We start from the raw sequence: 12,988 nt of genomic DNA on the forward strand, positions 1-12,988 counted from the left end.
GATTGATTGATTGATTGATTGAGGGCAGGCGCAGCGGACAATGTGAGTGGGTTCCCTTTGGCCGAGCTTTGTCTCCCTAGGCTGAGGGAAGCCAGGGTGTAGAGCCACTTTTATTTCTCATTTCTGAAAAACGTTCCCAACTCTTACTGGAGCCCTTCACTGGGAAGGGGCATTCCTCCCCCACCCCCCTATCCCAGGACAGCAGAGGCCCCCAGGTCCAAGAAGAAAGACAGCACAGATCCAGCTTGCGGGAGCCTACAACTCATCAAGGGCTTCCGGGGCCTGAAATCCATTTGTTTAAAGCTTTTAATTATTTTTGTTTGAGAAAGCTTTTACCCCAGGTACCCGAGCTGCCTGTTTCAAAATAAAGTGGGTCACTAAGCTCCCCAGGAGTCAAAACACAGTCCTTTCCTGCCCGAGGCCCCGGGTAACCAGATCCGAGCGGTACTGGGGCCTACCCATTAGCTTAATTGCACTTCCCCGCCTCTGCTTACCTGCAGGATTTTCATCAGGACAACCTCGTCGCTGGCAGGATCCGTGCCCACGAATCGGGCATGGGTGACGGCATCTGCCATGTTCTCCATGCCCTCCGCGGTGCCCTCGTGAGTGGGGTCTGCTCGTCAAAACAAAAGAGAGATTGAGTAAAGCGGTGTGAACGCAGGAGGAGGAGGTCTCCGTGGCAGTCCCAAGTCGCCCCCCTTACCCATTCCATGCCCTGTCCTCTTTCCCACCCCATCACCCCACAGCATCTTTGGGGCTCCTTGCACCCTCCCCAATAAGGTGAACCATTCATTTTGGCAAGATGCTTGGAGAACTGGGGTTGGGACAGAAGAGGGGCACAATGAATCCCTGCTCTCAGCCTCCAATCTCTCCCTCTGGACCGGAACCCCCTCCCCCTTCATATCTGAGAGACCACTACTCTCCCTGACTTGGAAGTCCTACTAAAATCCCATCTCCTCCAAGAAGCCTTTCCTAACTAACCTCTCACCTTCAGTTGGAATTCTCCCTCCCTTCTCTGGCACCTACGCACTTGGCTCTGTATCCCCTCTGCATTCCCCACACCTCCAGCCCCAGGGACTCTATTCCTTCCTCAAGCTGTAATTTAATGTCTGACTCCCTCTAGACTGGATTCTCCCTGTGGGAATGTGTCTACCGACTCTGTTAAATACTCTACGCTCCCATGCAGTTAGTAATAATAATAACAGTGGTATTTGTTGAGCGCTCATTATGCGCAAGGCACTGTACTAAGCAGTGGGGTGGATACCGATTTGACTGTATCAACCCCAGCGCTTAGTACAGTGCCTGGCACATAGTTAAGCACTTAACAAATACCATCATTATTATTATTACAATCGGGTTGGACACAGTCCCGTCCCACGTGGGGCTCACAGTTTCAATCCCTATTTTACAGATGAAGTAACTGAGGCCCAGAGAAGACTGGCCCAAGGTCACACAGCAGATAAGTGGCAGAGCCAAGATAAGAACCCATGACCCTCTGGCTCCTAGGCCCATGCTCTATCCAGTATGCCATGCTGCTTCTCAAGGGCATGTACACAGTAAGCACTCAATAAATACCACTGATTGCATGCTCCTAGAGAGCAGGGACCAGGTCTACCAACTCAACTGTACTTTCCTAAGCACTTTAGTATAGTGCTCTGCACCCAGGAAACACTCAAATACCACAGATTGGTTGACTGATTGAACTGAGTGGGAACTATGCTCTCAATACCAGAGCAGCAGCAGCCTTCTCCCCTCTATCTTTCCAGGGTCCCAGTAGCAGCTGCAGGGGGATAGGAGTGTGCTGCGGTTTGGGGGTGGGGTGTGTGGCGGTCAGGGAATGCAGCAGGAGGCTGTGCACGCGGAGGACAGAGACGGACACAGAGATTGATGCTGTAACCGTATCTGGTTCTACAGTACAGTGGCTTTAGAAAAGCTGTCCCTGGCTTCGGTTTCCTCTTCATTGCAAGCAAACCGCGCCAAGCAGGAATCTTGTTACGGACTTAAGCAAACACACTTTAGGAGGGAAGGGGGACAAACTAAACACGAGTTAAGACCTCACTAATTAGGGATGGGGAGGAGAGTCCTTTAACTCAGACTGAGGTGAGGTTGGGTAATAAGTGGAAACTCCAGGAAAACCAAAAGAGGCTGGTCCTACTTTGTGTTCCCCCTGCCTATCTCCAATAGCCTTAAAGGCCGGAGAAGACAAAGGGACTACCCTCATTAGGGCAATGGGGCAAACTTCCTACCCTGAGGGGTATTTACCAGGTTGGCAATGGGGCTCCCTTACCCCACTGCTTGGGACAACACCCAACGAAAGATCAGGAGGGTTGGGAGCAGCAAGGAGGAGCAGTGTGGCCTAGTGGAAAGAGCACGGGCCTGGGAATCAGAGGAACTGGGTTCTAATCCCAGCTCCGCCACTTGCCTGCTGGGTGCTTCTGAGCAAGTCGCTTCACTTCCTTCTGCCTCAGTTTCCTCAGCTGTAAAGTGAGGATCCAATACCTGTTCTCCTTCCTACTTGGACTATGAGCCCCATGTGGAGGAGGGACTGCGTCTGCCCTGATTAACTTGTCTCTACCCCAGCACTTGACACGTAGTAAGTGCTTAACAAAAACCACTATTGAAATAATAATACGAATCTCAGGGTCAGTACGAATTTGGGGAAGAGAAAACTTTTCAGGATGTTACCAGAACTGTAAACCTAGGTAAAATCCTGCCTGACCCAAGGCAGTCCATAAGGAAGATCTGGGCTAGATTCTTGCCCAACAATTCACTTATTGTTGGCCTTAGCTACAGTCTAGTCCTCCCTAGAAATCCAGAGCTCAGAGAAAAATGAAGAGATGCTTCTCCATAGAGGGTTGGGGGAAGCATTGCCAGACACCAGGGTGGATTTGATAGTTTACCTCCACTTAACTCTGTCCTGCTTAGTAGAGATAAAAAGCAATAACAAAAAAACTCCACTAAAAAATTCAAAATGAGGCTGGGCTGAATGATATTTGGGGGCCAGAGCTGACTACAAGCTAAATGGGTCAGCAACTTATTGTCATTATTAAAGAATCCAAGAAGATTTTGGGATTCTGTGAAGCAGCATAGCCTAGTGGAAGGAGCATGGGCCTGGGAGTAGGAGGACCTTGGTTCTAATCACAGCTCTGCCACATGTCTGCTGTGGATCTCAGACAAGTCACTTAACTTCTTTGTGCCTCAGTTACCTCATCTGTAAAATGCGGATTAAATCCCTCTCCCGCTGATTTAGACTGTGCGCATCATGAGAGATAGGGACTGTGCCCAACTTGATTATCTTATATCTAACCCAGGGCATACAGCAACGCTTGATATGCAGTAAGCCCTTAACAAATATCATAATTATTATTATTTATTAAGGGGAGAGTGACTTGCAAGGACTTCAAAATCATCCTTGGCTCTCTTCTCTGCAATGGCCAAGCCCTTCTTGCTTCTTTGTGTCAGAGAAGCAGGGTGGCTCAGTGGAAAGAGCACGGGCTTGGGAGTCAGAGGTCATGGGTTTAAATCCCGGCTCCGCCAATTGTCAGCTGTGTGACCTAGGGCAAGTCACTTAACGTCTCTGTGCCTCAGTTACCTCACCTGTAAAATGGGGATTAAGACTGTGAGCCCCCCGTGGGACAACCTGATCACCTTGTAACCTCCCCAGCGCTTAGAACAGTGCTTTGCACATAGTAAGCGCTTAATGAATGAGCGCTTAGAATAGTGCTTTGCACATAGTAAGCACTTAATGAATGCCATCATCATTATTATTATTGTTTGGGGCACTGCATTTAAACAGGGTGGGGAGAAAATGAAGAGCAATAAAAATGAAAAAAGGAAAAGAAAATAAGTCCTTGACAGAAAGGATAAAGAAACTGCAGTTGCTTAGCTTGGAGAAGAAAAAGCTAAGGGGTGACTGCTTTGGGGGAAGGATACACTCTCCATGTTCTCAGACAGACAAACATGAAGAATGAGTTTAAATCAGAGCAGGTGAGATTTCAGTCTACTGAAAAGCGGACGGTAGGGTGAGAAAGCCCTGGGACAGACGACCGTGGGAAACTGTGGAGTCTCCATTTCAGCAGGTCTAAGAAAAGAAAAGTCAGCTCCGGTCTGTCCTGGATGATTTAGGAAGACACCTGTCTGGAGGAAGGGAGCTAGACCAGATGATTGTAAAAGCCCTTCCAGCCCTGGATTCTCTAAGCTTAAAGGCTATTTGCACTGCTTCTTCATCTTTCTCCCCTTCGGACCCTTGGGGATGGGCAGACAGAGGCCGGAGTGAAGTACACCCTCCCCACCCCCTCCCCACAGAGGGGCAAAACGCGCTGCTGAGCGGGTCGCTAGGCAGCCCTCACCCAGCCCTCCGAGGCCTAAAACTCCATTCCCCTTCCGACACTCTGCAGGGCTACTGATTTTTGTTTATGGTTCTTCTTGAACACTTACTATATGCCAAGCACTGAACTAAGCACTGGGGTAGAGGCAAAATAGTGAGGCTGGACACAGTCCCTGTCCTACTGTCTAAGAAGGATGGGGGGAGGATTTAACCTCCATTTTACAGATGAGGTAACTGAGGCACAGAGAAGTTAAGTGACTCACCTAAGGTCAAAGAGAAGGCAGGGGGCGGAGATCACATTAGAACCCAGGTCCTTTGACCCCCAGAACTGTGCTCTTGCTGCTACGCCACACTGCTTCCCCTTTCTTTTCTTAGACTCTTCTTTTCTTAGATTCGCAGAGATGGAGGCTCCCCAGTTGCCCATAGATATTGTTTTGCTTTTGTCTCTAAAGTGCTCCGGAAGCAGCCAATGCAGCAGTGGTATTTATTAAGCGCTCACTCTGTGCAAAGCACTGTACTAAGATGCAGGCTCCACCCCAAGAACCCTCCCTGCTACTCCCCTGGTGACTTTTTTTTCCCCCTTCTCGGGGGTATAATCCCCTTACCGCTCTGCAGCCTTCAGTGCTCAAGCCTGAATGAAGCAGGAGAGTTCATTTCCTCCAAAGGCATGTAAGAGGGACAAGGCCTTAGCCCCCAGTGCCAGGAAAGGGAGGTGGGTGGTCAACAGGGGAAGCAGCGTGGCTCAGTGGAAAGAGCCCGGGCTTTGGAGTCAGAGGTCATGGGTTCAAATCCCGGCTCTGCCAATTGTCAGCTGTGTGACTTTGGGCAAGTCGCTTAACTTCTCCGTGCCTCAGTTCCCTCTTCTGTAAAATGGGGATAGCGACTGTGAGCCCCACATGGGACAACCTGATCGCCTTGTATCTCCCCGGCGCTTAGAACAGTGCTTTGCACATAGCAAGCGCTTAACAAATACCATCATTATTATTATTATTATTAACAGAACACACCCAGCCTCAATGCTATCTGGAATAAAGACCCAAGGTGGATCGCAGCCGGCTCAGGTCCTTGGGATTCTGGTGCATCTCCATCTGCCTGGTCCTTCTTTCCCTCTCTCCATGGGCCAGCAACTGGGCCGGAAGGCCACTGTTCTGTCCTCTCCACACCCCTTCTGTCAGCTTGCCCAGGCCAAAGGAAAAGAGTAGCTGTACCAAGTAAGCGCTTAGTACAGTGCTCTGCACATAGTAAGCGCTCAATAAATACGATTGATTGATTGATTGAAGTACCATCGGTTCTTGGACATTTGCTTAGCACCCCTTCCCCAAATCCTCTCCTCCCAGCCTCGACCAGTCGAGGGGCACAGCTGATAACTGTTCCCCTTGGAAACCTGCTGTGCCTCACCTCTGCCTCGACCAACTTGCTGTCCCTTTAATGCTTCTTCATACCTCCACCCTCACCTTCCTCACACAACCTCACTGTGACCATCAGCCAGTACCTTTCCAGAGTGGCTTAGTGGAAAGAGCCCGGGCCTGCGAGTCAGAAGTCGTGGGTTCTAATCCTGGCTCCGCCACTTAGCAGCCGTGTGACTCTGGGCAAGTCACTTAACTTCTCTGTGCCTCAGTGACCTCATCTGTAAAATGGGGGTCAAGACTGGGAGCCCCACGTGGGACGACCTGATTACCTTGCATCTAACCCCAGCGCTTAGAACGGTGCTTGGCACAGAGTAAGCACTTAACAAATCCCATCATCGTTATTATTTTTACTGTCCACTCATTGAGAGGTATCCGGGAGGCCGCCAATGGCTTCTCTCCCCCAGCTACACGTGCTCCCTCTGCCCCCACCCCTCCAGAGTTTGCATGCTCCCTCTTTCTCTTTCCATATCCAGTTAGAGGGCTGGGAAAGAGCAGGCAGCAAACGGGCTTTTTGGCGTGAGAGGCAGAATCCTGAAGCTGTGCAGAGAAGAGGCCTGTAGATGGTGCTCCCTGCAAACAGGCCACAGCCGAAGCCAGCTCTGTCCCGGAGAAAGGCTCCCCGAGGATTAATTTCTTTAGCGGAGAGCTGCTAAAGGTCACTGAGAAAGGTGGCTGCCTCAGGCAGTAGAGGCCTTAGATGACAGCAAACCGGGTTGCTCAGGTCCCGGGACTTTAAGGACCACGAACCCAAATTCAAACTTTGTTCTTTCTTACCTTCAAATATGGGGCAAAGTGAAATCGAAGTAGAAAGCCCGTGGTTTGCTTACAGGTCATCAAAAGTGAACCTCTAAGGAAATGCCCAGTGTCCCCCACAACCACAAGGCCACTCCCGACTGCGCCCGTCAGCACTCTGGGAGGAGCTCTCGGATCTCACCTCAGGAAGCCCGATACAGTGATGGGCTGCTAGGGAGAGCCCTACTATTAGGGAGGACTCAACTCTGTCAGCTTTTTGAGGAGGGGCTGTCTCAAACCTTGGGTCCTGCATGCACTGCACAACACTCATGCCAGCTTGCGTCAAGTCTTCCCCCAGCCTGACCCTCTGGCGCGGGAACCCACGCTACGCTGGCTTGGCTTTTCATCTCGAGGCTTAGTTCCTTCTTTACTCCTCTGACCCCAAGATTGTGTTTCTGGCTTTGGGGGCCTGGACTCTCTCAGAGCTAGGCCACTGACCAAGTAGCCAGCTGGGGGGGACGTGTGGGGGGAGGGAGAGAGGGAGCGGCCCTCTTCTCCACCCTGAGAGGAGTAAGACTTCTGAAGTTCTTTAATAATAATAATAATAATAATGGCATTATTAAGCGCTTACTATGTGCAAAACACTGTCTTTAAGAAGCAGTTCACTGTGGAGAAACCATGCTTCTCCCCAATTCTGTCACTGCTCTTTCCCAAGCCCCAGGAGAGCCCGGTCCCCTCTGATGCACTAGTGACACAGCAGCTACTCTACAAAAGTCCATGGGTCTCTCCTAAGTCCCTGGGCACCGGGATGATCTTCCTCCTCCCGTCCGCTCTTCTTTACCATCAGGTTGGGGCTCTGACTATATCTTTTCCCAAAGGCTAGGCAGGATGGTGTAAAGGCCCGCCTCCTACCCAGCGAGAGTAAAGCAAAGGAGCATCGTGGAAGAAAAACAGTCCAGTAAAATCCAGTAGCCTGGGGCAGATACACTGGCTAACAGGTTTAGGCTTGCAGACACTCTGAATAGAGAGAGGGCTCCTGGTCTGGGCCCCACCAACTCTTAGAGAAGCAGCATGCCCTAATGGATAGAGTATGAGCCCGGGAGTCAGAAGGTCTGGATTCTAATCCCGGCCCTACCACTTGTCTGCTTTGTGGCCTTGTTCAAGTCATGCAACTTCTCTGTGCCTCAGGTTACCTCACCTGCAAAACGGGGATTAGGACTGTGAGCCCCGTGTCGGGCATGGCCTGTGTCCAACCTGATTAGCTTCTATCGACCCCAGAACTTAGTAGAGGGCCTGGCCCACAGTAAGCGCCTAACAAATACCATAAAACAAACTCTTCTGATTCGGTCTGACAGGTCAGACGGTAGCCCTGAGCGCTTTGTACAGTGCTGTGCACACTGTAAGCACTCAATAAATACGACTGATTGAATGAATGAATGAATGTGACCTTCGAAGAGTCACAGGGGAAAGGAGAAAACTACTCACTACCCCCTGGCCCCCATCCAAAGGGAGAAAAAGAAAGGGGAGAGGAGGTCAGGCCACGTCCACTGGCTCCGTGGAGAAGGGGCTCTTACCTATGAGTGCGTAGGAGAGGAACTTGTTCACAGAGGTGAGTGCCAGACCGGTGATGGGACCAGTTGTGTCCTCGGAGCGGATCACCTCCAAGAAGGGGCGCAGAAAGACATTGGGCTCGATCTCGGAGAGCTCTGAAAAATAAGATGCCAGCAGGTGAGGAAGGGACTACTCACCTGACCTCAAAGCTCCTCGGGCTCCCCCACAATGCTCTTCTCACTTCTGGTACGAGCCCACAGAACACCCCCGGCCACAGGGGAGATGTCGGAAGAGGCTTCCTCGATCCCTGAGCTCTCCTGGGAGAACCCTGCCTGTTCTTTCCAGCTGCTAGGCAGAGGGGCTGATGTCTGAGCCAGCCCAGGGCAGCTGATTACCACCAGCCTAATGCCGCTGATCCCCATCCAGTCCCCAATGCCCCTGGCATCCCCAGGATGGGGAGAAGAGCTCCATACATTGGCATCTTGTCCCCTCGGCAGATCACAGGCCAGGCCAAAAGGGGAGGGAGAGGAGAGGTGGCCACTGACAACTGAGGAGTTTGATCCGTGAGGTAACCTAGGTCACAGGAACTAAGCCTATATTTCCAGAGAGGCTTCTTAGCTGCACCAAAGAGAGGAACCACCTTTACGACAGACTTCCCAAAGACCAGGGAAATGCAGGCAGAGGCAGCTACTACTATTACCACCACCGGCCAGACTCCTCTTCCCCTCTACCCTGGGTTTTAACGCTGTCCCTCCCAATCTTAGCTCCAGATTGGTTTCCCAATCTGGCTCAGCCCCGATGTCAAGATCTAAAGCAAGGGCCCAAGAGGCAGCCCATCGGGCTGTCAGACAAAAGGAAGATGGGTCTGTGAAGCGCCTTCATTCTCATGCAAATGTAGTGAGCATCCCTGTAGCCTTCTGGAGCCTCCTTTAGTGAGGGCACTGGGTAAATATGCCGCCGCTGGCGGCGGCGGCTCTTTAAATTAATGCTTTAATTAATTGGCAGGTTTTGCAGTATCTTCCAAGGTTTCCTGTACCACGCTCGCATCAGCTGTCTGAAACCTGCCTCTCCTCCCCCATTCCCTCCCACCTTCACCGACACTCCACAACAGCCCTGGGCTGGACAACCAGGCTCATTCTCTCCAAGAGGGGCATCTCTATTCCCTGGCAGGGGACTGTGCTGAAGACCCATCCATCATCCTTAAAATCAGGGAGTCAGATGACTCCCCCGCCCCTAGGTTGGCGGTGGAAGGAAGAGGACACTGGACAGCAGGACTGGATGACAGAGAACACTGGTTCTTGGTTTCCTGGGGATACCCTAGGGGAGGCAGGGCAGTTCTTGCTTGGTCTAAGGTTTTTGGAGCCATGCCCAGAGACATTGGACAAACGAAGCCCCAGCTTTTTAAGGAGGTGAAAGGAAGCCCTGAGCACTTACGGCATAAGTGTAGGTTCGAGTGATAAACTGTAGGAGGGCTGACTCTTTGAAGGCTGGGAACGGTGTTCAGCTCTGCTTTGCACACAGAAATGCCGCTCAATAAATATGATTGAATGAATGAATGAATGAAATCCAGGCAGGCAACATAGATGACACCCACGGCTAACTACCTGCATCCTGTTCCTCCAGACAACTTGCTGGACATCTATAATTGTGGTATTTGTTGAGTGCTTAATCTGGGTCAAGCACTGTATTAAGTGCTGGGAAAGTTACAAGTTAATCAGGGCTCACGGTCTAAGTAGGAGGGAGAACAGGTATTGAATCTCCATTTAGCAGATAAGGGAACTGAGGCACAGAGAAGTTAAATGACTTGCCCAAGTCCCACAGCAGGCAGTGGCAGATCCGGGAAAGTACAATATAACAGAGTTGGAAGACGTGTTCCCTGTCCACAAGGAGCTTACAGTTTAGAGAGGGAGACAGACATTATAATAAATTACAGGTAAGGTCATAAGTGTTTCTAGGGATGAAGGTGGAGTGAATAAAGGCCAACTTCAAGTGCGATGCAGAAGGGATGGGGAGTAGGGGAAATGAGGGCTTAGTCAGGGAAGGTCTCAGAGGAGATGTGATTTTAATATGGCTTTGAAGGTGAGGAAGGAGATATGAAGCTGGAGGGAGTTTCAGGCCAGAAGGAGGACTTGGGGGAGTGTTCAGCGGCGAGACAGATGAGATTGAGGTAGAGGGAGTAAGTTGGTGTTAGAGAAGGGAAGTGAGCTTGCTGGGTTGTAGAAGGAAATCAGCGAGGTCAGATAGGAGGGGGATCATCAGTCCTTTGCAGATCTGCTAGTCAGAGTTAAAGCAGCATGGTCACCTGGCAGAAGCAATGACTCTGAGCAGCTCATTTGGCCTCTGAGGACCTCAGCTTTTCCAGACTGCAAGAAAATGGTCCATCTTTGTACGGTGTTCTGCAGAAAGTGCTAAGTAAATACCGCTGACTGATTGATTGATCTGTGTAATTGATATCTGAAAACCATCTTACTCTCTGGGGCTCCATATTTCTTTTGAAATATTTCTTTTTCCTAGATCGCCACAGAGACCGCTGCTGCCAGGGGAGCTCGGTGTCACATCTGAAACAGCATGTCATAGTGGATAGAGCACGGGCCTGGGGGTCAGGTGGTCTTGGATTCTAATCCCAGTTCCATCACTTGTCTGCTGTGTGACCTTGAGCAAGTCACTTCACTTCTCTGTGCCTCTGTTCCCTCATCTGTAAAATGGGGATTGAGACGGTGAGCCCCACATGGGGCAGGGTCCAACCAACCCGATTTGCTTGTATCCACCCCAGTGCTGGGTACAGTGCCTAGCTCATAGCAAGCACTTAACTAATACCATTATTATTATTATTGTTTTGAGAATAGGAACTCCACCGGGGAGGGGATGCCATTTTTCTGGATGAACTTTCTACTCCTAGCCTAGCACTGGGACTTTCCCATCTTGGGATCAGAAGCTCATATACTCCATCTTCCACGTAATAATGAGATGGGGAGGATGGAGAGAGGAGGGATGGGGAAGAGGAGAGGGGAAGAGGGGATGAGGAGAGAAGGGGAGGTGAGGAGGGATAAGATGGGGTCTGATAAGGATGGAGGGGCTGACTGGAGAGGTTTCAGGGTACTGTCCACTGGGAGTGGCTCAGGGTATTTCACAACACACAGGACACCTGACACCACCAGACAGCCAAATCCCTGGCCTGGCGCGCTCTCGGCCGCAGGGCACAAACAGTCCAGTAAACAGATTGCAGGGCGGGTGGAGGGGGCAGTGGAGGTGACCGCTCATGCTCTTGGCGGGAGGGGACAGGAGTAGCGGAAGAGAAAGAGAGCAAAGAAGGGGAAATCCAACCTCCAGCTGGGGTATGAAGTACCCTCTCAAGATTGGGTGACCTACTTCTGGTGTGGGGCCCAGCCCCACCTCCTAGCCGACCAATGATTAATAATAATAATAAGAGTAATCACCCAGACTCTTTCCTCCTGGAAGCTCAGCCTTCTTGCCAGCATTAAACAAGGAGTACAGCTCTCTGGAGGCTTCAAAAGAAACAGTAGTAGTAGTAGTAATGGTATTCATTAAGCATCTCCTGGGTGCAAAGCACTGCACTAAGCATTAGGATAGAAGGACACTGGTGAGACATACAGGATAGGTATGATCCCTGGCCCCCAAGGGGCTCACAGTCTAAGAGTAAAGAGGGGGAGGTGGGTCGGCCACAGAGTCCTGAGGAATGAAAGAAACAAATTATATATATATATAAAAGAGCGATAAAATACCATGAGGACTAACGCATTGGGGATAGAAGAGATGGGTTTCATATTCCTCTTCAGTTGTCTGACAGACACAGCCTTCCCCGTGTTGTAGAAGTTGAGGAGATCTGTCCTGCCGGCCACGTATGAGGCCTTTCAGGGCTGAAGCAGGAATCAGTGGTGGGGGTCTGATGGCACAGAGAAGGGGGTGGGGCTGGGAAAACAGCTTCTCTCACACTAGGTAAGCCGTGAGGGTCTGCCAGAAGGGCTCACCCTGCTGTCCCCTCTTTGCCACCTGGGAAGGTAGGCAATCAGTAGGCCTCTCCCCCTTTCTTTGAAGGAGACAGTCGAGACAGCGCCGGGTTAGCTTGACCCATTGTCATCTTGAGGGTGAAGGGCAGAGCCAGAAATAGCCCCCACATCTCCGGATTCCTAAGGCCAGTGTCCTTAACTGAACTGGAGCCCTAAAGGATGGGGGTGGGGTGTGCGTGTGTGTGTTTACACTATGTGTCCCTCCCTTCTCCCCCACTGTGTCTCCTTCTACTTTCCAGCAAGGATAATAATAATAATAATTGTGATATTTGTTAAGCGCTTACTATATGCCAAGCACTGTACTAAGCGCTGGGGTAGATGCAAGATAATCAGGGCCCAAACGCGGCTCACACTCTAAGTGGGAGGGAGAACAGTTATCGAATCCCCATTTTGCAGATGAGGAAACTGAGGCACAAAGAAGTTAAGTGGCTTGCCCAAGGCCGCACAGCAGACATGTGGAAGAGCCAGAATTAGAACCCAGGTCTTCTGACTCCCCACCCCATGCTCTATCCACTAGACCTTGTTGCTTCTCTAAAGATGCAAGACTTCAACCCTACCATTGGCCCAGAGGTACCATGGCCCAGTCACCCAATCCCCTTTGTGGGGGTCGGGGCCCTCCCCGTCCGGGGCCAGCCTCTTCTCTTCTAGCTGAAACCCGGCTGGCACATTCCTGATCTAAAACGCTCACATAAGCTGCTTTTCCTAGTGGGGACACTCTTCACTCCTGAGTGATTCCTATCAGGGGCGGTTAGGCGTTCTCAATCGGATTAAATGGACAAGAAAAAATGGCCTGTGACGTGTTATTTCAACACAGTTTAGCCCCAGGACAGGCAACTGAGACCCAGAATCACCCGCTTTAGCCCTTTCACACAGCAAGCTGTCTGACCTTTGACCTCCCCACCCTCACCCCATTCCGGGCAGCTCCTTCTGTTACCGAAGGG

The 12,988-nt window shown here is 50.9% G+C and overlaps 1 protein-coding gene across 4 annotated transcripts in view; it reads right to left on the bottom strand.

Moving 5' to 3' along the window:
- GBF1 (golgi brefeldin A resistant guanine nucleotide exchange factor 1) overlaps positions 1-12,988 on the bottom strand; it is a 114,776-nt gene that overhangs the window by 29,402 nt on the left and 72,386 nt on the right. For all 4 annotated transcript variants that reach the window (XM_038757668.1, XM_038757667.1, XM_038757666.1 and 1 more), the window contains exons 4-5: positions 8,043-8,174; positions 495-613 (exon numbers count right to left, since the gene is read on the bottom strand). In XM_038757668.1, the coding sequence (XP_038613596.1) occupies positions 495-613; positions 8,043-8,174 (251 nt within the window). The remainder of the gene's footprint in view (positions 1-494; positions 614-8,042; positions 8,175-12,988) is intronic.

This window comes from Tachyglossus aculeatus, chromosome 16, assembly GCF_015852505.1.
Source record: "Tachyglossus aculeatus isolate mTacAcu1 chromosome 16, mTacAcu1.pri, whole genome shotgun sequence".
NCBI lineage: Eukaryota > Metazoa > Chordata > Mammalia > Monotremata > Tachyglossidae > Tachyglossus > Tachyglossus aculeatus.